The sequence below is a fragment of the Lagopus leucura genome, unplaced genomic scaffold (genome assembly GCF_019238085.1).
Source record: "Lagopus leucura isolate 7727_CA_CO unplaced genomic scaffold, USGS_WTPT01 Super-Scaffold_100157, whole genome shotgun sequence".
NCBI lineage: Eukaryota > Metazoa > Chordata > Aves > Galliformes > Phasianidae > Lagopus > Lagopus leucura.
In genome coordinates this window covers 37,603,039-37,626,372 of record NW_024962334.1, presented here as the reverse complement: position 1 = coordinate 37,626,372, position 23,334 = coordinate 37,603,039, and the positions used below count along the sequence as shown (strand labels likewise).

General features: G+C 38.2%; 1 protein-coding gene across 13 annotated transcripts in view; it reads left to right on the top strand.

Annotated features, from left to right (window-relative positions):
- PARD3 (par-3 family cell polarity regulator) overlaps positions 1 to 23,334 on the top strand; it is a 425,937-nt gene that overhangs the window by 318,175 nt on the left and 84,428 nt on the right. For 12 of the 13 annotated variants that reach the window (XM_042889264.1, XM_042889270.1, XM_042889262.1 and 9 more), the window contains one exon: positions 6,964 to 7,221. In XM_042889264.1, the coding sequence (XP_042745198.1) occupies positions 6,964 to 7,221 (258 nt within the window). Of the gene's footprint in view, positions 1 to 6,963; positions 7,222 to 23,334 lie in introns of those variants that run through there. The other variant, XM_042889267.1, reaches the window with a different exon arrangement.

The window sequence follows — 23,334 nt, the reverse complement described above, 5'->3', positions numbered from 1 at the left end:
TTTCTATTTCCTGTTGTTAAAATAAATTTGCATTTTGAATTCTGCTCTGTCCTTCAAGAGCATTTCAAGTTTCAATCTTGCCCTCTGTTTTTCCTTCATTTGGGTTCTGTGCGGATTCAGAGGCATCCTAATAAATAATGAAAATACAGAGTAAATTCAGAGAGGGATCTATGCAGAAAATGTCTCAATCCATCCTGCTGCTAAGAGCTGCTGCTCTCTAGATGCTCTATAGGAACTAATTTGTTCAACGTATTGCTTCTTTCTGTTGCTGTTTTTCTTAGTCTGGTATCTGCTACTGTTTCTCCCCTATTCACAAGGCCTTTTACTGAAGGAAATCAGATTGGCTTGGCCACGTCTGTTCTTGATGAATTTGTGGTGGCTATTGCTTGCCCCATTATCTCCTCAGTGCTTACCAATAGTTTGATCAAAGTTTCTCAGGGGGTTGGCGTTAAACTGATGAGTCAATAATTCTTTTGCTCCTCCAGGGGATGTTTGACTTTTTCTGGTCTTGTAATACTTCAGCTGTCCTCAACAGTTTCTCATGATTACTGAAAAAGGTCTGAGACTACCTAAGACAGTGGTGGGTGCAGGATGAAGTTCAACTAGCTTAACCAGCCACCTGGTTGCAATGAACCATTGAGTGAAGACGTATGAAGGGAAAAACTAACAAATTAAGCCTTTTGTATCCTCAGCATCATTTGTTAATTTCATTCCCTCAGTACTGAGCGGGGAAGAAACCTTTTCCTTCCTTTTCCATCAATTGCTAATACAATTACACAGTGACTTATTGTATCTTTTAAGCTCCCTGCTATTTGTATTTCACATTATGCCTTGGCCCTTCTGATTTTTGTCCTTGTATTTTTGTGATAATCCGTAGCAAGCTGACCACATTTTGTGTGTGTTCCTTTATGTGTTCATGGAGTGCAGCTATGTCTTAGCTAACTGGATACACATGTATGTACAGGAGATATGGTTGAGATGTTAATTTATTAACTTGGAAAAGGTTGTTCTTAAGTTTACCTTTTTTGAAACAATTATCAGGGTTTGTTTTTTTTTTTTACTTTATTTGTGTTCAAGTTTTGAATAAAGTGGGAGGGCACAGGAGGAAGAAGAAAAGTCTCTCTTGTTTGCTTGTTACCCACAGTTGGGTAGCTTGTTGCTGCCCATGATCACTCATTGCCTACGGTGTTTTTTGAGAATGATTTCCCTTAGAATCCAGATGGTTTTGTTGAGACATGGCTATAACTGTGATAACTGACTAGCTCTAATAATGGTAAGAAAAGCTAAGTGTCATAAGCAGGTTCAGAGGGAAATCAAAATAATGCCTATAATCAAGGTACCCTCATTAGAAGAGCAGTTGTCAGAAAAATTCTGCCTGGATCCAGACAAAGGTCAAAGGAAGATATAGAGCAGAACAAGCTCCCGTATTGACTTGATTGTCAAAAATTAGTAAAAGGACCGTTAAAGCCCTGAAGGCATCTGGGGGGAGAGGGAGGAGGAGCAGTGAGACTTGGCTTATTGCTGGTGTGCTGTGCCCACAAGGTATTTCTCTCTAGCAGAGGAGTAAGGGACATGTCTGACAAGATCTGGCTACTGGCCAATGCACCTTCTGACCTCTTTATTAGAAACAATATCTGGCAAAAACTGGACCAAATGCTGACATCCCATCCGACTAACTTGAACAAGCTGACTGGCATTATCAATGTGCTGTTTTTCTTGGTTTTTAATCCATCATAGAGAGGAATACCAGTCTGATGGCAGAGTAACTGAGAACTGTCAGTGGTGGATGGTTTGTCACTTAGCTTCTGTTCTTACACAATGCTGTTTCTATGCTTAATAAGCCTTGTCAGCTGCCCCACATATGTGCAATTGCAAGCGTTCAATACTGATTTTGTAAATCAGCGAGCCTCAGTGGAAAAGACTATGTTGTGGATAATCACTTGGGCAATCACCGAGTCCTGGCAGCAGCAGGATGATTAATTGAATTGACCAAGCAATTGCGCACCAGAGGCTGCAGCCAACTTTGTTTCAGCTCTTAGGGGAGGACATTGCTGCCTGTGCAACCACTGTAAAGTACTACCTGTGAATACCCCTCCCATACTGTGCTTGTCAGTTAAGAGTAGCCAAATTTCAAAGGATCTAAACAAATCATATAGCAAATCCTGCACCACCTCAGCTATCGTCACAGATGTGGGTTTTCCACTGCTGGAAAAAGTTTTGTTTCTGCAGAACTGATATGAGCATTTGGTTCAGATTTGTCTTGCGGAGTGGTACAGTTGATCTGAGCTACCTGGCTAACTGCCCCTTACAACAGAGGGTATGCAGTTGATGCATTTGTTAGATTCGAAGGATTTGGTTTCTCTGACCACGAGACATTTCCCTGCTGGCTGAACAGCTATGTAGCCCCCTTCACCCCCCCCCACGCAGGCAGTGCCCTGCTGATGGAATGTAGGCCAGGTCTACCAGGAGAAAGAAACATGCTGACAACTGTATGTGGGTGTCTAAAATGCCACCTGCCTTCATTGAAATCCCACTCACAGGTTTTGAGAAAGGGAACAAGATGTCTGCTGTTTGTTGGGGACAGCAGAGCAAAAGCTTTCAGTTTCTGTGACCACAATCTCACATGCACAGGAATCACTATATAATGGGTATGTCTGTCATTACTGGATTAGCTTGCAATGAAAACCTTGTTGTACAACTATAGGAAGTTCTGCAGCTAATAATATTGTCATTTGAAGCAGTTATCTTTAGCTTCTGAATTGAATGGCGCGCAAATGCGTGAGGATAATTTATACTTCACTGAACATTATAATTTGAGTATCAAAAGAATGACATCACGTTGGTGGCATTCAATATTAACACTTCAGCAAGAGGGGTTTAAGAAACTTCTTGGGATAGTTCCTGTATTTTTGGAAGTTCCATTTCTTTTAAACACTGCAAAATTGATCAGTAATTTTTGCAAAACTCTTTGAAGATAGAGATAGTTATATAAATTTTAAGCATTGTTAAGCCCATATTAGGTTCATAAAATAAATCCTCAGAATTAGCTCATCTGGAACTTCAGACGTGCATTTTTATTGTGTCATGGAATACTGTTTGGTGAAGACAGTTTAATACAGATATCTATACTGTGAGCCTGAAGCACTCTGAACACTTCTCCAGATAGTGGATTTCAATAGCAGGAGCATTTCTGATTAAGGATGAAGTACAGAGCAAATTCCAGGTTCTTGTCTATGCTTCAGTGTGTTTACATAATCACTTTAGTTTTTCCTACCATAGTCTGTATGGACACGTCCCAAGTGTGCACTTAATTTGGTGCATGCTAATGGATAAGTTAAGCCACACTATGCATACGGATGCAGGCAAGGAGGGGGCTTTACATAAAAAATAATATGGGATTAAATTCAACTTAAATATCAAAATGTGTTTTTATATAAAAGCTATTAGAATTGGACAAGGAATAGAGTAATGTTCAGCTACTAGCTGGTGTTCCTTTCAAGAATGTATCTATGTAATTTTTTGGTGGTTTTGTTTCTTTAAGTTTGGTGTCTGTGCTTAAATATATTATGTATTGAAGAAGACAAGCAGAGCTGTACTTTAAACAATACGTAAAAATTAATCAGAATACCTATTTTTTGTCATATTGAAGGAATTCTGGTTTAGAATTGACTCATAGCAAATTCATTCAGAGAAAAAGAATCAGCACATTTTGGATGTCAGTACAGATAGAAATCTTGTAAGTCTCACCTTTGAGTCACCCCTTGTAAATGCTATTTTAGAGGGTTACTGAATTTTGGTTATAATTAGCAAGAAAATGTATAATGTGTTTAGACTCTGATTTTTAATACTGTGTATTAATACAATTTATAAGCAATTGTAGGAAATAATTCTAAAAAAAATTCCTGGTAGATGTGAATGTAATTATTTGGATAACACTTAAACAATCAGTTCACTTCCACTTGAGTAGGAGTAAGTATTCTTCATTGAACCATGCATGGGAGAATCTTAATGTTAGGATGCAAATGATGTTACTTATGAGTTCAAGTGTATTAAATAGCCAATAAACAGATACATGAGAATATTTCGTTAACAATGAAACTGGGGGCACTGAAGTCTGCACCTGTGGAGAGTGGAGTAATGTTCATGGTCAAAACTAGATAAGTTCACCAGCACATATCATAATAGTCAGTAAGAGGAAGGTCAGCATCACCAGTAATCACCAGGTAACTCAGTTTTATGAGCTCATCGGGTTATGGTTGTATGTTTTTTGGTTTGTTTGGTGTTGTTTTTTTTTTTTGTTTGTTTAGTTTTGTTTTTTGGACTGTATTTCCTCACGCCATGTCTTTGCTATATTGTCAGATTTCATATTTTACTTGTCTGAAGCATTTTTTCCCTCAAATTGGTGTCAGTCATTGTTCAGGTATTTGGCAACACACTGACCACTGAAAATAAAATGAAGTGCTAGAATTTAGCAATATCTTGAAAATTGTACATTTCCTTTGCTTTTTCCATTCAGAAGACAAATATTAGTGGGTAAATATGTTCTGCTACAGGGTAATTGACACAGAACTACAAATTGGAATTGCAATCTGCAGGGAGATCAGGTCAACTACTGCTGGTCTCCTTCAGGCCTGTTTTTCCTCTGGAATACAGGACAATGTAGCATATATCTTTGTATTTTAAAAGCACGTGTGCAAAAACAAAGTTTAAATTTGAAATAGATTTGGTGTTTAAGGCTGAATCCTTTGTCAATGTAAATTTAAAAAAAAAAAAAAATAGTAAATCCTATTGAACATTGATGAAACTGGGAAATTGCAGAGGAGCATTCCATCAGCTGAATAGCACTGCAGTTTTCCTGTCCGTTTTTCCCCTCTTAAAGTAAAAAGCAATCAGTGGAAAAAAAAAAAAAAGCAAAACTTGTTTGCTTAATTAAAAAATTGTTAAATTTTCTCAGATTGCTCCTATTTGCGTTTTCTTTCCGGTTGGATGCTTGTTTTCCTTTCCAATGGGACTGAGTACAAGCTAGAGTTGTGGTGTACAAGTCAGTAGTAGTAGACATAAAAACAAAGAGTGAAGCTGAGGTACAATTCAGGCCTTTACATGAATCACTGAACCACCAGTGCAGCTGTTACTGGCTGTTGAAGAGAGTTCTGTAGATCAGTTTGACTCCCAAAACAGTACCCTTGCTCTGTACTTGTGGGTTTTTTTTTTTTTTTGAAGAAAATAGATCTGCCTGTCCGTGTTACCCTTTTATTCCGTTCTTTTGTTACCAGGATCTCTGTTAGCATAGAAAGCACAATTTGCTTGGGGCTCAGTTTGGTGAAGACATTTTGATTTAGACTTCCCCATGCAAAGCTCAGAGCAGGATTCTCATGCACACACACAATTGGCTTTTGTCATTTGACTTATCTCAGTGTCTATGAGATGTCAGCATAGGGCTGGCAGATGTGACAAGGGCCTACAAGAGCCCTCCTTGTCTAGCAGCGAGGGGTCTGGTAGGGTGTCTGAGGGCTGTCAGATGCCTAAAGCTGCCTGTGCTTGAGCAGCTAAATCAAGACTGGCAAGCCAGGATCCCACAGGAGTCCTACACAGCACTGTAGGTCTCATGCTAGGACACACCGACAGCTACAGAAGAGTTATAACTCCTGGAAGCCAGCTGGCAGTGATGGAGCTTTCCCTCATGTGGCTCATGGGGACTCACCTGCTGCAGGAGACTGAAGTGTGATGTCCAACTGTAACCAGAATCCCACCCCTTGTGTGTCTGCTTTTCTTTTTGCAAAGACTCATCTTGAACACGATGTGGCAAAGACAAGAATTTCCAAAAAATGCTGTGGTAACCTAACTCTTAGATTTTCCTATTTTCAGAAGAGCCAAAGCTTGCTTTCAAAGGATTCAAAGGCTTGAAGCAGGCTGATATTGTCACACTGCATGTCTTTATCTATTAGATGAAAAAGGAACACATTTTGCTAATGGTAGGGAGGAGACACAGCTGAGTGCTTCATTTTGCGATGATGACATAGCATTAAATCGGTCTGGGGAGACAGTTTTGGGGGTGCGTGTGGTTTTCTTCAGTTCACTGAGCATGTGTGGAATACATCAAATTTTTTAAAATACCAATGAAACTTTGAAGCCCAAATCAAATTTTAGTAATAGGTTTATGTGCTTTTGAAAACTTGACCTGTGCTCAGTTTATATTTGTCAGATTCCTAAATGCCATCTGTTTTTATTTGTCACTTTTGGTCATGCAGCTAAACAAATGCACTTAGATACCAAATCCCAATAGAGCATCACCTTTCACTTGTAACTTTTACATAAGACAAATGTTAGTATTTTCTGTGAAGAAACTGCCTAGTTTTAGGAGGCGACAGGTTCAGTTTATTTATATTTTAAATAAAACATGCACATTCTGAACAATTTATACAAGGAACAACTTCTGCTGTTTACTGCATGCATACATCCTTAAGTGTGTGCATGTTTTAATCTTAGGTTTTTAAGGTTTGGAAGCATAAGTTTTATACTGTTGGGCCAAGAAAGTACATTAAAATTCATCCCTGAAGGCAGGTGTTAGCAGCTCTATATCTGTCAGATTTTGTTGGAGTACCATGCAATATGAATGATGTCTGGCCGTTCTCAGGCAAGTCAAGTAATAATGTAAAGTTCATAGGATGCATAAAACAACAGATTAAACTCTGACAATTATGGCTAATCTTTTTTTTCACTTTATAATGAAAGAATAAAATAGATAATCATCCTTCTTCCTTAAAGCACACTGTCTATTGTGGGGTTGCTTTTTTTTAAGATCTAGACTTTAGTCTCCAGTTTACAAGTGAGACTCCGTGACAAAACTGAAACTGGAAGCACAGCAATAGTCATCACTAAGATGGGCTGTCCAAAGCGTCTGTTAGCTGCTGCTTTCAAATGAAGGGGGGAGAAATTAGTTTCAGCCTTCTTTTAATTTTTCAGAATTCAAGCAAAAACTCGGGAATTTCGAGAGAGACAAGCTCGTGAACGTGACTATGCTGAGATACAGGATTTTAACCGGACTTTTGGCTGTGATGCAGACCCAATGTATGCTGGGATCTCTTCCTATGACTCGTCTTCAAATAGCGGCACAATAAGTCTGACCAGCAGACCGCAGAGCCCGAGGGAAGGACAGACAGTTGAAGCCTTGTACGCCCAAGTGAAGAAACCGTGGAATTCTAAGTCTTCACCTGTAGACAGGTAGGCACTAGACAGCAACCACTATGCTTTTACCACATCCCCCCTTGTAATGCTTGTGTCATGGGAGATTACAGCGCATCAGTTGGGAAATCAGAACTCCATTTTTTATTAATGGCTTTTTAAAAGCCTTTATGTAGAAGAGTATGGAGCTCCCATAAATCAAATGGTAACAGAATGGAATGTGAAGTTTTTTTCCTGTAGACTCAGATTTTTCTTTCTCATTCTTCAGATGGTTTTGAGTTCAAGACGTTTGGGATAATTCATTTAGAATTTGTGATATCACTTGGCTTATTGGAACTCTAACATGACTGTGGAATGCAATGTTTCCTACCTATTCAAAGCAGTTATATTCTGTAAATATTTCTGTAAAGTTCTTACTATTTAAGCAAAAATAGATTAATGGTTATCTGCATTCTAGTTCTGTGGTTCTGAACTTCAGTCTAACAGGTGGAACTTCTTGATAAAATATAGACCAACCTCCAAGTTTTTTGTCAGGAATTATGTTCTGGTTTTGGGTTGTAGCTTATGATTTATACTTTTCCTCGAGTTACACTGTCTGAACTTTGTCATGCTTGGCCTTATGCTGAAATCAGGAAAATTTCTGGTTTCTGTTGTGGAATTCTGTTGATGGTTCTGTTGATGGAATTTTGAAAAGCTGAAGCTAAAACAGGCATGCCAGCTAATGTAAAGTAGAAATAACCAAAGGCAACATTCACAGCTTTTTTGTACTTCAACAATGAAAATACATCTGTTTCCTTGGCTGACGTCTATGATGTTGAAGTTCTGCATTTCTTCAGTTGTATAAAAATGAACATTGAAATCCTACTATGGGAGGTGCTAACTCCTTCAGAAGCATTAGTTTTGCTCACAGTAAAGCCACTTGTCATTTTGTTTTCTGCCCAGCTCTTCCTGGAAGAAAACAATTAACTTTCACTTACATGCGCAGAACAACATCTTTGTTTTCTGTGCTTGAGATCTATAAGGAAAGCAGCTATCATGGAGAGCTGAACTAATTGTCTGAAAGGTTTTAAATGAGGACTGAGTGACCCTATTTTTTACAAGTTCCTTTACATGATATTGAGAAAAAATTATGTTGATTAACTTGACAGTTAAGGATGTTTCAGTTTCATACCTTTCTATTAACATCCAGAATCACAACTACCTTTTTATTTTCTCACTCATACAGTTATTCTGTATTGCACTGTCTACTTCTTGTATTAAACAAACCTAGTTTATATTTTGCGGATGAGTATTTTATTTCAGTGAAGAAAGCAAAATAATTTCAAAAGCAGACAGCTTCATCTGTGCTTTTGAAATTTTACGTTCCATAGCCTTACATTGATAGGCGTTACTATGTTCAAGTACCTGACATTTCAGGACTTTTGTTATTTTGGAAATTGAGATAGCTTGGTTGGATATGGCTGCCACGTGGTGCCTCTTGCAGCTGTTTTTGTTAGACCAAAGGCAGTGTTTCATGCCTGAGTTGAATGGCATCAATGTCACATCAACAAAAAAAAAAGTTCTTTGATGCAAACCTGGTGCGGTGAAATATAAGACCTGTGTGACCCAGCTAACTCTGTGTGATTGCTGATAAAAGTGCCAGGAGAGAGTGAATAAAACCGAAGATAACGGTGTGCTGAGGGAACCTGATGTTAATGATAAGGGTGGGATAGAAGAGCAGCATGACAGTTCTGTGCATTCAGGCTGCCTTGCCAGAACCCAGCAGCACTGAGGGCCCCATCGCACACAGCTCGGTCAAACTGGGACCGAAGGCCCAACCTGGCTGGAGAGAGGCAGGAGATGCAAGTTGAGAGGAGAGCAAGAAAGGCAACTCCTGGTTTAGTGATAAAGGGATAGTATGAGACTCTTGACAAGCATCACCTGAGAAGAAGTAGGCAGTTCACCTGGAAAAAGATTATTATTTACTACTAGTGTCCTTTGAAGTATGTCTGGGGGACTGAGGCATGAGCTCATGGCTGAGCAATCTTCCCAAGGCTGTTCTGTTTTTCATAACTTCATCTTGGAAGTATTAAAGATCTGTATACTATCTTCAGTGAGTGAGATGCTTTTTAGCTAAGATGTCACCCCGTCTGTAGAAAGCCTGGCTTTTCACTCCAGAGGCTCCTTTACCACGTGTTCCTTATTGTCTCTTTCTAGCAGTGAAACTTTCCCATGACATCTCATCATGTCCCTTGCCATAGCAGTCATGCAAGTGCCTCTTCATGAGACTCTTCTTGAGGGAGCTCCTGTCTGTGCAGGAGAAAATGTCCTCAAGAAATTTGAAGAAAAATCATTGGTTACAGCTCTGCATCCTTAAAATACTGTTTGTGTTAGCATTCATCTGCAGTAAGTGTTCTTTTCCCTCTGTTTTACCCCTTTGCCCTTCCACCCCATCCTTTCCTCTGCTTTAGAGGTTACCTAAATAGCCCCTTCCAGCCTTTGAGTATGGGAAGAGGAATTTCTAGCAGTACATTGCTGCTCACTGAGCTGCTCAAAGCTGTTAATGTCCAGGCTGGATCAAATCTTCAGCACGTACATAGTAAAAGCAGCATTGTTTATATGGGAAATGTTATTTCTGTTACAGTTTGGTGCTAAGTGCCAAACAAAATTTGACATTTAAATATGTCCGAAAGGTTATTTGAAAGTCACTTACAGAGAGACCGATAACAAGATGTCTCATAATAGTTTGCATACCACCGTTGAACAGATGACAGATTTTTCTTTAACTTGTAAGAGAATTACTGCATCTGCGTGTGAGGCCTTGTCAGGTTTTGTTTTTCTTTAATATTCTTTAGATTTTTCTTATTTTCATCAACACATGCCACCAACTGACGCAAATTTAACTGTCATGGCATATGGATGATAGCAATGTGAAGGACAACTATGTGAGATGCTGTATCAGAACAATGGATAACAATGGATTTTTTCACAAGTTTGATACTCTATTATGATGACAACTACTGTAGTGCTTCACCCAGTGATGGTACCAACAACTGATCAGGCAGAGATCCCCAAGTCGTTTTGTGATGTGATTTGAAAGCTGGATTGTCCTTCTTTTCTTTCTTGAGTGTATTTAATATTTGTCTATATCCCTAGGACAGTAACTGACAGGTAGAACAAGACAATAAAAAGATTAAGAAAATGGTTATTCACTGATATTTTTGTCCATTCATTTCCCTAAGTGAAAATGAACTGTCTAATGCCATTCACTCAATACAAACTTGAACATCAATGTATGCGTGGAAGTAACTCTGCTTCACCCATCTTACCACCTATGACTATAAATAAAAAAAGCCTGTAAATGGTAAATTTTGAAAGTTCCTTTTAGGACTTGGAACTGTTTTAGAATTGCTTCAGTGCAGACTTAGGTTGCATTAGAATTAAAGAGATCATCAATGGAGTTTGGTTGCTTTCTTTTCTTTAATGTATTTTTGTTGTGTTTTTTTTTTTTTTTTTTTTTAACCCACTGATAGTTATTATCTGTTGAATACATAATTAAGTATGGAAGGTTCTTTGAGTTTTTTATGTAATCCATATGTAAGTGTAGTTCCTGTGAATCTTGAAACACACTTAGATAATTCCATTTATATAGTCATAGCAACTCTTTCCAGTAGCACTAAGGAAGTGTTTTCCAGTCTTGTTCCTAAAGAATTAAAGCAGAGTCTTTCCCTTACAGCAGAGCAGTTTACCACTCAGTGGAAATGAAATCCTAGCAATAAATAAATAAATAAAATATTTTGGGAGTGGTTAGTCATCAGTGTAACTGCATATCCATCAGCTGCCCTGGCTACTTTAGCTCCATCCTACGTATCAATAACTTACAGAGACAGGCTGCTAAGCATTTCTTTCACTTTCCAACTTTTTATGTTACCATTAATGGAGCAAAATTTAGGTGCAACGTGTAATCTATGTATATTTTACAGTACTGGGAGGAAGTATCTTGAGAATTGTGTTCTTGTCAATAAAGCTTTCAGTTTATTTGAGAAGTGTTTCTAGGTATGTTTTGCATCATACAGAAGAGAAGCTGCACTACTGATCAATAGTGTTTTTCATGTAGATGACAATGATGCTATACAGTGGGGTTTTATAGTGATCATCTGACATCCATAGTTGAACAGTATGTAGATAGACAACTCCTAATGGACATTTACTGGTTGTCACTGTGTAATTTCCCACCAAGAGTGCATTGTCCTGAAATATAATTGAAATAAAATAGGCACTGTGCTGCTATAAATCTAAATAGCTTGAAAATAGTAGGCTAGACTCCCGTGGCTTGCTGAGGACATTTTAATGGAAACATAAATACCATAATCATAAGCTTTTTGCATGCATTTTACCATTAAAAAGAAAAAAATAAATGTTCATTTTAGAATGAGAGACCTTTATGAACTGGTTCCTTTTCTATCAGAAGTGGAATCAAGTTATGTCAAAGGAATATGAGGGAAGTGAAAATTACTCCAGTTGCTTTAAATGTTATCTGTTCAGTGCTAAGAGGCAAAAATGCTATTGTTAAGATCAGGCTGCACACTTTGCTTACTACTTGCCCAAAAAACAAGGGGAGAACATTTTATTTACTTGTTAACTTCTATTTACTTGGTGTTATGGTTTTGCTTAAATTGGCACAAAAGTAATGAACCTTAGATGCTGGGAAGAAGCATTCTAATATAATATAATATGTAAAAAATGCAATAAGAAGACCTCATCTTTCTAGTGTAGGTAGAGTGATTTTTAGCAACAGCGAAACGGGTTGTGAAAACTATGAAGTACTATATTGCAATGCCTGGATAAATATTTGTTAAAAAAAGCAAGGCATTTGTGCAGCTATATTAAACTTCTTTATTAGTAGTGTCAGTCATAGGAGAGTGCCTAAAGTCTGTGGAATCATTTATGCATAGAAATCTGAGATTATTGCCAGTCCCATAATAGATGAAGATATGCATTATTACTCAGAACGATGCGTCCCATAAGTGTTAGGCTGTTTCTTTTTTCTTTAATAAAGAGATTTTCAGACAGTTCTTGAAGTTGACTCAAGGAGCAATGCACAAGCTGTAAACTGTCTAAGCAATGACATTTAAAACCTACAGAGCTGTTCAAAAGACATGCAGCGTAGGTTGACCAAGATAACGGTTAAGCTTTTCTGTCCTACTAGTGTTTACTTCTGTTCATTTATGTGTAAGTGTTTTCCTAAGCCCCTGTTTGTTATGCAAGCTCCCGAAGCAACTTCAGAAATTAACGGTAATAGGGTTTAAATCCTTATCTTCCAGAGAGTGTCACCCTTCTGCAGCATAACAAAGCTTCATTCCTGTGAGAATCAGGCTTCTGGAAAGACTTTTTCAGCCTAGGAAATGGTATATGTGCCATTGAGGGATCATCAAACAGACTTTCCAAGACAACTCTTGGGAGAGCAGTGGGTTAACAAACTATTTGCAGTTCTCTCATATGTAAAGTAGAAAATGATACTTGCAAGTCAGTGTGCTATTTTCTTCCACTCTGATAACCTGGAGAAGGATTAGTTAGAGCCTCTGTGAGACTCTTCATGGGGTTTAATTTCACTTCAGCACTAACACATTAGTTTTTTTGTTCTTCTACCCTTCATGCGATCAGCTAGTAATCTTTACCCCCAGAACTTCCTGAAAATTAGCTGCATCTGTCATAAACCCATGTATTTAGAACCCAATGAACAATATTAACATTGGCATTTTATTATCTTAGGTGGTTGTTTTCTTTTGTTCTTCCGTCTTGACTGAATATAAGACAAGTTTTAATATAAATTCATGAGGATTTATTTATGTGGACTCCCTGTTGTGAAAGTATGCAACTTCACTCCCTTGTTAGAGTTACCATTTCGGTGTAGTAAGAGGCAGACTTAGAGCGAACTCTATTCAGGTTCAGGACTCTAGAAGTCCTGTGTTCGTTTTTTTTTGTTGTTTTTTTTTGTTTTTTTTTTTTTTAAATAGATACCAAACACTGATACTGTTGTGAGAACCATGTTTTTTTCCATTTACCACAACCTCACTGAAAGTCTGGTATTTTTGCTTCCTCTCTTCTCTTCTTGCTCTGTAATCTAAAGCATGAGAGCTGTTTGTTTGTTTTTACAAAAGCAGCAGACATTGGTACCTCTACAAATGGCTGCACTGGGAAAATGCTCCGAAAGATAAGAAGGAATTGAACTTTCCACTCCAGGTTACAAAACAAAGGGGTGAAGTGGGGTCCACCAAAGGCTGACAGTCCTCACTGCCCTTATTCTGAGAGACAGCCTGCCAGCACTCTTTCCTGTGGTGCTATCGGTTTGGTTTTGTAATTTTCAATTAATCATTTTATTGCTTGTGCAAAAAAGAGAACAGCCTTCAAATGGGAGGAGGAAGCATTTAATTTAAAAGAAGAAAAAAAAATTATATATCTGTGTTTAAAATAAAGCATGTTGTAAAACTGAGAAAAGTCAGTGTCTCAAGCCTTTAATTGTGACTTGAAACTGTAGTCCTAAAACAAGGCTAATGTGAACAGCTTTGTTTCCCACTAATACCATTAATGAAATGTGCTGTTCTTTATTCTGAGGAAATTTGGGGGAATATCTGAGGATGCAAAGCTGAAAAAGCAAAGGCTCACCAGTTTCTTAAGTGCTTTGATCCTACCTGTCTAAACTTTTTAATCTGTTCTTTGTTGGTCCTGTTAACCAAAGTTTGTATTGCAAACTGATGTTATGCAGCACTTGAGTGTTGTGATTTAATAATTTAAATTTGTTGTTGCTGTTGAATGTGGCCCTTTTTAGAAGGAGTACAAAATTATGGCACTTCTATCTCTTATGTACCTCCAGTTAGCCCATCTGTTCCACTTTGGTGAAAGACTGAGACTTCTGCTTTCCAATCACTTAAAAAGCTAGGGCTTTGCATTTTTAGTTGTCTTATTACTGGACTGTAAAGACTGAGTATGGGGAGATGTAGTGCATTCACAGAATCCAAAGCCTCCACAAAATGTAAAAATGGAAGTTAGCTCTTCAAATTAATGTCAATTGATGGTTTCAAAGTGAAGTATGAGTTAATTGTTATGCAAGTTCTTCTAATCAGACCCTATCTACAGATTTGGGGGGGGGGGGTTGTGGTTACTTTTTTAAGAACGACATCTATTTTACAGATGACACAAACTATATTTAGCCCAGTTGTTTATCTTTGTGGCCAGTCTCATTTGTTTATGTGACTAAATAAAGTATCCTGAGTATGGTTGAAGTAGTTTGTCAGTGGAGGAAGTGATGGAATCCAATTGTGGAAAGGAATCCTCTGCAGAAAACATCAGGAAGTAGAATAACATCACTACGTGTAGGTTAGCAAGTGTGCATGTGTTAATGTCTCCTGATATCTTATGAATTCATTGAATGAGTGTTTACGTAACGTTTCACACAGACAATCCTGAAAACTGAGAAACTGCTTGAAGATCTCATTTCATTGTGTTATTGGGTGGAAAGCTAAAAACTAATGCTTTTCAGCTCTTCACTCAGCAAACAGTATTTATTACTCAAGTATTACACTTTGTAGCATATGGTTTATAAGGTGTTTGAAGTTTTATTCCTTAAGGCTCAGACACTATGATATGAAAAGTTAAAAGTTTCTTGCATGACTTATTTTATATGATTATGTATTTCTGGAAAATGTTGTTCTACTACCAGATTTATTTATTTGCTGTAGACATTTTTTTTTCATTCCGTAAAATACTTGTGACATTTAAATAGCTTTTCAGTCTGATGTATTCATAGAAGTCTTTCTTATGTGATGGAAATATGAAATATTATTATAGTAAATAGATCACATATCTGTAAGGGATAGGGAGTTTCATCTGCCCTGAGTTTAGATGGTGTTACAACATATCAGACTTAATTTATGAAAGCAAAAGCGCAGATTTTGTTTCATTTCAATTCATGTGTATGGTTTTGTGACAAAAACGCATGGCATGCCTGAGTTCCTTCGCATTCTATAATGGCATGTCTTCTGTGTGCAGCAATTCAGCCTTGATTACAGCCTTTTTTCCTTCAGTCCCAGCTTTTCCTTTAAAAGGATGCAAGTACAAACTAGGATGGAAAGCGAAGGCAGTATTACTACTACAAAAATTTTAAAAAGCAATTAGAATCCGTACCACTTTGAGGGATATCAAAAGTGATGTCTCACTTCTAATTTCCAGTTATCTTTGGAAAGGGAAATTATTTGCCGAAGACCACAGTACCGCAGTACCTGGCCTCCTGGGCAATAAACAGTCTCTGACCTGGCAAACAAGGGAGACAGAAAATAGTAACATAGGCCTTTGTTTTCTGAAACGTATTTTATGGCTTGTTAATAGTTGCGATATATATCATGGGCTATTTTGTGCTGTAGAGGGAACGAGCAGAAGCTGCCTGCCACTAACAGATATAGTGTAAAGGAGAAAAAAAGAGGAAAAAAGAAAAAGAGGAGGTTATTCTATGCATTATTTTTCACATCGTCTTAAACTGTACTGTGTCTGCTTGCTTAAGATACTTTGCGCATATTTGCTAAAATGTTTTCAAATTAACCAACGTGTTTCTAAGGATTGCTAAATGCCCATCAAGGAATGGAGGGATGCATTGAAGCTATTTTAATTAGCAAAGTGTGATTTAAAGGTTGCTAAAATCAAAAAGAGCTTATTCATTTTTCATCAATAATCACTTTCCTTAATATTTCATCAAAACCTGCTGATTCGGAGACCACCTTCTGGGCTTCGATTCATTATGACTACAGACGTAATTTAATTTTTCCCCCTTTCCTCATTCTGTGATAGGCTCTTTCATCTTTGAGACATTGTTAAGATGTTTCTAACATTCACAGATTGCTAATTGATCCAACTTTTTTTTAAAACTGTACTTAAGACAGGGTCTTCTTTTCTGTGGAAGCAATTCTCCATGCATTTGCTTTTACTAATGCTTCTTTCAGTCTTTCTAAGTGATAAAACATAAATTTTCAGACAGACATACCAAAAATTGAGAGCAGGTGTGGTTTCATTTAGTTAGTTATTCTTGTATCAGTACAGTCAACTTACATTTTAGAATACTTTGGAAAGGCTTCTAAGGTAAAGGCTAGAGATGATATAGGAATGTCTCTGTACACATTTGTCCTGATCTGTATGTCAGCTCTTCATTACATCTAATGTGACAAGTGAGGCCAAATATTACATAGGTGATAGAGATAAATGTGAAGATTTTCTATAGCCAGTAAGATTTTGGAGTCACTGAGTTAGACCTTTATAGGTAATCTAAAGCAAACTTGGAATTTAAACAGCAGTGGAAGTAATGTATTATACCTAAATGTTTGAGTGATCATGAAGAAAAGCAATCCTGGGAATTTATACAAAGCATTTTGTGAAAGGAAGTACAGTTCAAAGAAATTTCTCTTTTCACTTTAGTAGGGCTGTTCCTCTAAATTTTGTCTACGTTACCATACGCTAGATTATTTTTTTTTTGGTCCCAGAATGCATTTCTGTTAGTGTTTCAACTGCATATCCTGCTTCATCTTGGAAGGTTTCCCTGTAGAGCAGTATCTAGGAAACCCTTATCAGAAACTGTGTTAAAACAAGAAATTATTGGTTACTCAGCAAAACCAGAATGTAGTGGGCTGAAACCAAGTCACTGCTGTGGAGTGTACTCTGGGCCATTCCTGTCGGTGCTAGGAAAAAGTTCACAGTCCTCAGTTTTCTTCACTCATCTCGCACTGATGAGAAGCTTGTCCTATTTGGTTGATGTGCTCAGTGTTCAAACTGGACTCCCCTTGTAGCTAGGAGCCAGGACATCTCACATTCTTTGTGGTTTGCCTCAGCCTGCTCTGATTAGAATTTCAAAAAAATGACCTTTAGGTCTTGCATAGATGGTCAGAGCTAAATTGTTGCTTCTCTTCTAAAGTTAACACAGACTGAATATTATAAGCATTCATTAGTTCCACTATTTTTGATGTAGATAGCGGCTCTACTGTTTTTGATGTAGGTAAAATTTGCTACAGCTTAAAATTTTGGGATTTAACAGGGGGGAATAGGTAGAACTGAGACGTTCAGTGTTAGGAATAATCCTACTTTATTGAACCTCACGCTTACCTTTCTTAATATTCGTTTCACGTTGATACCTCCATCATCTATGCAGTATGTTATCAGTGAGTGCCAATCCATATTCAGTAGGGCACATATACCCATGCAGGATAAGATGCACACACAGAGTGGTGTTCCTTTGACATTTTTTTAATGTTTTTTAATGTACAAATTTAAGAATATTCGTGTATGTATAAAAAAAGTATTTTCTAAAAATTACTTCACTCCAGAAGAGGTGACTTCCAGAGCACATCTGGTACAAACTTTGGCTCAAAGTTTGGTTTGGTCAGGTTACTCTGGAGTCATATCCTGTGTATCTCTGAGGGTGGTGATTTCACCAGCTCTGTAGTGCCTGCCCCAGTATTTGACCACCTTCATGTTATCTATGAAAGCATTCTAATATCTGGATTTCCCATGCTCTCATTTGTGTCTGTTGTCTCTCATCCTATTGCAACTCTGAGATGTTGGGAGAGCATAAGTGAAAGAAAATATATAAATCACTTCATGTAAGATTGGGAATATTGAAACAACTGATTCAAAATGTTGAAGCACCAAGAAAAATTTTAGAGACAGTAAGGATTACCTTAAAAAAACCTAATACTTCATTGTTAGCATTAAACTTTTCTGAGTGGTCACTTGAGTTCTTATTCTTTAATTGCCAATTATATTCCTGTATTTCAGAGTTACGCTAAGGCATGTGTCTTTTTTCTTATTTTGAATACAACTGTTGCCTTTTTCTCCACTACACTATTCTTAGTGTGAATAAAACTCTTGAGGACAAGTCATAACTCTTACAGTACATAGGAGGCTGCCTTTTGTCCTTTATTTCCACTTTTATATTGTGAGTATAATAATCAACTCTACCAAAACCAACGCCTCTGAAAATACTTCCCAAAAACTGTGCATTCTATTGGCCTGCATGTGTACTTAGCTCTTGCTTTTCAGTTACGTTCTGTAGAGGATGTTTGTATTACTCCCTTTTTTGGGTAGGGCTGCTGCCATGCTGGACCTGCTGCTGCTGTGACAGCCTCTGTTCTTCTACAAAAGTACTTTCAGTATATCTTTTTTTCTTTTTTTTTTTTTTCCCCACACTGAGGTTCAGCAGCTCACCTGTACATTTTCTGCTCAAAAACAGATCGTGGGTCCCAGAGAAATGCTTCGGTGTTGGCAAGGAATTGTGAAACAAAGGTTTGCATACAGTCCTGAAAACTGTTTACATGTGAGATGCAGTGTGCAGCTGGTGAGTGCTGTGGCATTGCAGGAACGGAGCCCAGGAGACAGGCAGCCTCCTGCGGAGCTGAAGGACTGCACCGGAGGTGATGGAGGGGAATAAGCAAAGGAAGGCTCCTGCGGAGATCAGGAGCACTGCAGGATAGGAATGGAAGCTGCCTGCTGAGCAGGCTATGACAAAGGGGAGCCAACCATCCCCTCACTCTCCAAAAAAAAAAAAAATCACCCCCTTTATATACGTAGATGAGGAAGAAGATGATCTGTGCTGTATTGTCTTTGATCTACGTGGTGCACTTGCAGGGGTTTAAAGAACTTCATAACCCTTTCTGGGGACTTGTAGTCAATATAGAGACCATTTTGTGCTGCGGCTCATCCCCTCCCCACTCCCTCCACTGACAAGCTGCCACCTGCACAGTAAAACACTGCTGCTGTTTAATTGCGTATAAATCAGGGCTGGGGAGTGGAGACAAGCCAGGAGAGTCTGGAAGGAGAATGTAAGTTTTAAAGGTAATTACCTGAGCTGGAACAGGGCCAGGGCACCAAGGTTAACACCTGTATGCTTGTGAGAAGTGCCTGGTGGTGTTCTTCCAGAAGCCATTTTCTACTGAATTATAGAAAGGACCTTGTTAGTCACTGGATCTGACTCTCTTCTGACGCTGAGTTTGTTCCTACTGTGCTATATTCTATCACTTGTGTGGTGCATCTTAACTCACTTTGAAATGAGATTTGTCTGTCAGCTTTATGTAGACAGATAGACTACGCTTTTTCTTTTATAGATCTTGGTTGAGAAGACAAGTGCTTGGCATCTAACCTAAACTTTTATCTTATCACTTCCGTGTTCTCTTGAATTTATTAGGGTCTAGGACAGAAAGATATAAAAGTGTGTGAAATTCCCAGTACCTATCTGAGGGTGTCCACTGAGATCCTAAAGAGAAAGAAAATATTGCTTTTGCTGCGTGCTCTTTAGTCACAAACCATGGCAGACCTAATGCTGCTGAGACCTTCCTAAGCATGCTTAGGCATCATCATATCTCAGCACAGAAGATGCTTGTCTTTGCCACCTTCATTACCTCCTCTGTTTGAAGGCAAATGTAATGATCTGTTTTGAACATATGAGAAGGGCGGAGGAACTGCTCATCAATGGGGGTGTGCAAGATGTTTCTGCCGGTTCATATGAGACTCAACATGGACATTAAGAACTAAAACTTTGTTTTCTAAATTTGAACTAAGTCTCAGTAAATATGACTCTCGTATTTGTATTCCACACAGAAAGGCACTGAACAAGACTTCCACATATTCAGCAGTTGATTACACAATCCCTACATAAGGAAATTGAAGATTTGTTTTTTATTTTTTGTTGCTATTATTTTTACAGTTGATAGTGTAGTGATCATAAATATTTCACTGACGTTTATTATAAAGGAGACATATATTGCTACATTAGAGGGAGAAGTTGAAACTTGCATGTAATTTAGAACTTTGCTGTGTACACAGGCTGACAAATTGTGCTGGCGTACGGGAAATAAAAGTAGCTAAGAGAAGTCTAAAATCAGTGAGCAATTTTCAATTCACGTGAGGATGGCAATTTTATATAGTGAATAAATAGGATATTAGGAGCGATGACTTTAGGGAAATGGTTGATGTGAAAGGAACTTGTCAAAATAGGAGAAAATGGAAGTTAGAAACATCAGGCTGAGGAATAAGGAGTGAAAATGAGGTGGTGTGTCCATGGCAAAAAAAGAGCTTCTAGTCTGGAACATGGAGTTGATGAGGAGGGGAGAAAAAGAATTAGGAGTGGCACAGAATATAGTTCTTGGGAGGTGAGAGGGAAGGCAATTAAATTTCAGCAGCCTTTAGTCTTAGTAAGCTTCTTGGCTGTGATCTAATTTCCACAGCATTCACCAGAATGCAGAATTGTTCTGTAGCACTTTTCCTGTGTAAGCTTTCCTCCAGGATTCACCTGAGATATCTGAGCTCTGTTTGTTCCTGCCCTGCAACTTCAGCAGTGCTGCAGATACACAAGTGAAGCTTTGACTGCATCCCATCATCTAAATTCAGCTGTTCTTCCCTTTGGAATCACACTGGAATGATTTAAAGAGGCATGAAACAGCAGGATCCACAGTGTAGGTGTTTAGATTCTTGCTGCTTGGCCACGTTACTATCTTGCTGTATCTGCAAGAGTGTTGCAAACTTGATTAAAAAAAATTAATGATGAGAAACAAAGGGATGAACAAAGAGAACAAAAGAAAAAAGTGGAAAGAGCGTGAAAGAAGTTTATTGCGTGCAAGTCATCCAATTATCCCTCAGAGCCCCAATCCCTTGTTTAATTGCCTAAGTTGATCCTTCAGGACTGACTGCTTTAAATGAAATAGCAGGTTTGGGGGAAAGCAGCCTATGGGAGGCCTTTTGTGGAAGGGCTTGCATGAACAGCAGGATGGCTTGTCTTCTATTTGTCTCTCCCTTCTGTTATCAAAAGAGTAGCAAATAATGAAAAATGTGAGGGGTGTAGATTAGTAAATAGTCCCTTTGGCACAGAGTTGGGGAACCTGGAAGTACTGGGAAACCTATTCCTAAGCTTTTTGTGCTATGCTAGTCTGCATATGCTGTATCTCTCACTGGGATCATAAACTCTCACAGTACACTATATTAAGTTCATTTGAAAAACAGAGGGGGAAAAAGAAACAACTTCCTTCAAATATCTCACTGCGAAATCACTAGACGCTGCGGAGTGTCAGGATTGAGCTGGTGTCTCAAATCATTGTCTTGCAACAGTCGTGTGTGCCAACAGCAACTGAACTCGCAATGGAGGGATGAGGACTGTCAGACTTAATGTACCTTAAAGGAATTCTGTTTAATACATTCCTCTGCATACACACTGGGTAAGGAAGAAACCTCTCTAATAGCCTAGCAGCAAACTCTGTCACGCAAAATCTTTCCTGTAGTTATCCCCTTCTAGACAGCAGCAATCCTCCCAGCATTAGGGGTCAGGAAGAGAAAGAAGACAAGAATCTCCCACAAAACAGGAAAAAGCAGAAGAAATCAAATTGTCTTCCAGTCTCCTCTTTGCCCAAAGCTTCTGTTTGCCTCCACAAGACTCCCCTGCAAAAGTGGACTTGCAGGTCATAAACAAATCCTCAAGCAATGCTGCTATCTTATTTTTGTTTACATAATCCAATTCAGTGTGGTACAATACTTTATAGAATTTGTAGTGAAATCAGGATGAATCCTATAATGGCCTTGCAGTTGTTACGTGAAGTGTTAAGGTGGAAGAGAGAATTAGAAGAAAAAAAGGCTACCAAAATCATAGGTTGTTCATTTGGATGTCCCCAGGTGACATCCAGCTAAGAAATTAATTTCCTGAGAGAAACCTGTAGTAGAATGAAAACATTATCTAAAGTGGAAAGAGCTTAGCGGGGAGAACAGAAAAAGGAGTGCTTTGTAAGCAATCCAAAGCTTGACTTATTCTTACGTACGCTTTCCTCCTTGTACCTAAAGCTGTAGTTAAGAATAATAATTTCTTAGAATCCTACTCAGTTATTTCCATCAAACCTTTTTTCCAAACCTGCTGCACACTGAACATGAAATGATTCATGCAGTCAGACCTTTCTGACTGAATAATTGATACATTTTGACAGGCTGAATGTTCAGCGCATTACATTTGCTTCTCAATATATAGATGATGATTAACGTAACTAGGTCTTACTTGTGCTCATCAAGGGAGAGTGCCCCAATGAGAATATTATTTGATGGTTCAATGAACTGAACTTTGATACTGCAGTTAGACTGTTGATAGCGTTAAGATGGTCGTGACGGCTTATGGATCTAACTGTCAAATTAGAAAATTTCACTGAGGAAGGGAGAAAACCTGGTGAAATGTAGAGAGAACTAAAAAAATACAAAACAAAACAAAAAAAAACCCTTAAAAAACCAAAACAGTAAATGGCAAATGCCAGTGACTCATTTAGATCCAAAATTTCTCTTTCTAAATTCTTATCTTAGCTCCTCGGGGGTGAATGGATATCTCTGAAATACCGTGATTTAATGTGATTCCATTGGACCGAAGTCAGTTAGTATCTGTTGTAGCCAAAGCCACTGAGATCATATGAAAAATAATTCAAAGCTTTAAAAAGGTGCTTTTTCATGCCTAAATCAGAAAGCCAATCCTATCTATAAAGTCAAAGGAGAGAACTGTTATCCTCAGGAGGGCAATTCAGAGCATCCAAGTGAGATAGCTCTAGGCAGAGTTGTAAATGCTCCCTCCCTATACATATTAATCTTGCCCTGAGGTTATTTAGTTATGAAGTTGATGTGAACTCATTAAGTCCAAAGTCAACAAAGCTTCTCTGTGTGTGGTGCAAATGGATGTCCATTCTGAAAGACTTGCCCATCCATAGCTCTCCAGAGATTTGATTTTGATCTTTGGCTGTTGTATACCCCGATGTATAGTGGATGAATGTTTCTTTTGCATCTAGCTTTGCCATATCAGAATGAGATGTGGAAGTGTTATGATTCTCATAAAATGGGGGCACTGAGGAGGGTGTTCATGTGTATATATTGTATATATAGTTTATATATTAGAAGAGAAAAGACTGTATATAGTCCACATATACCCATAGATATAGGTGATATCTCCACAGGGTAAACCATAGCACTCAAGGAACATGCTCTTCTTTTATACCTGTGCAGGAAGTCTGATTTTCATCATGTATGCACTGAAAATTATATGTGTGAATATCCACTGAAAGATAAATGCAATGCTTAAATGTGAATGTCTAGAGCAACTCTGGATCTCCTTCCTGTCCTAGGCTA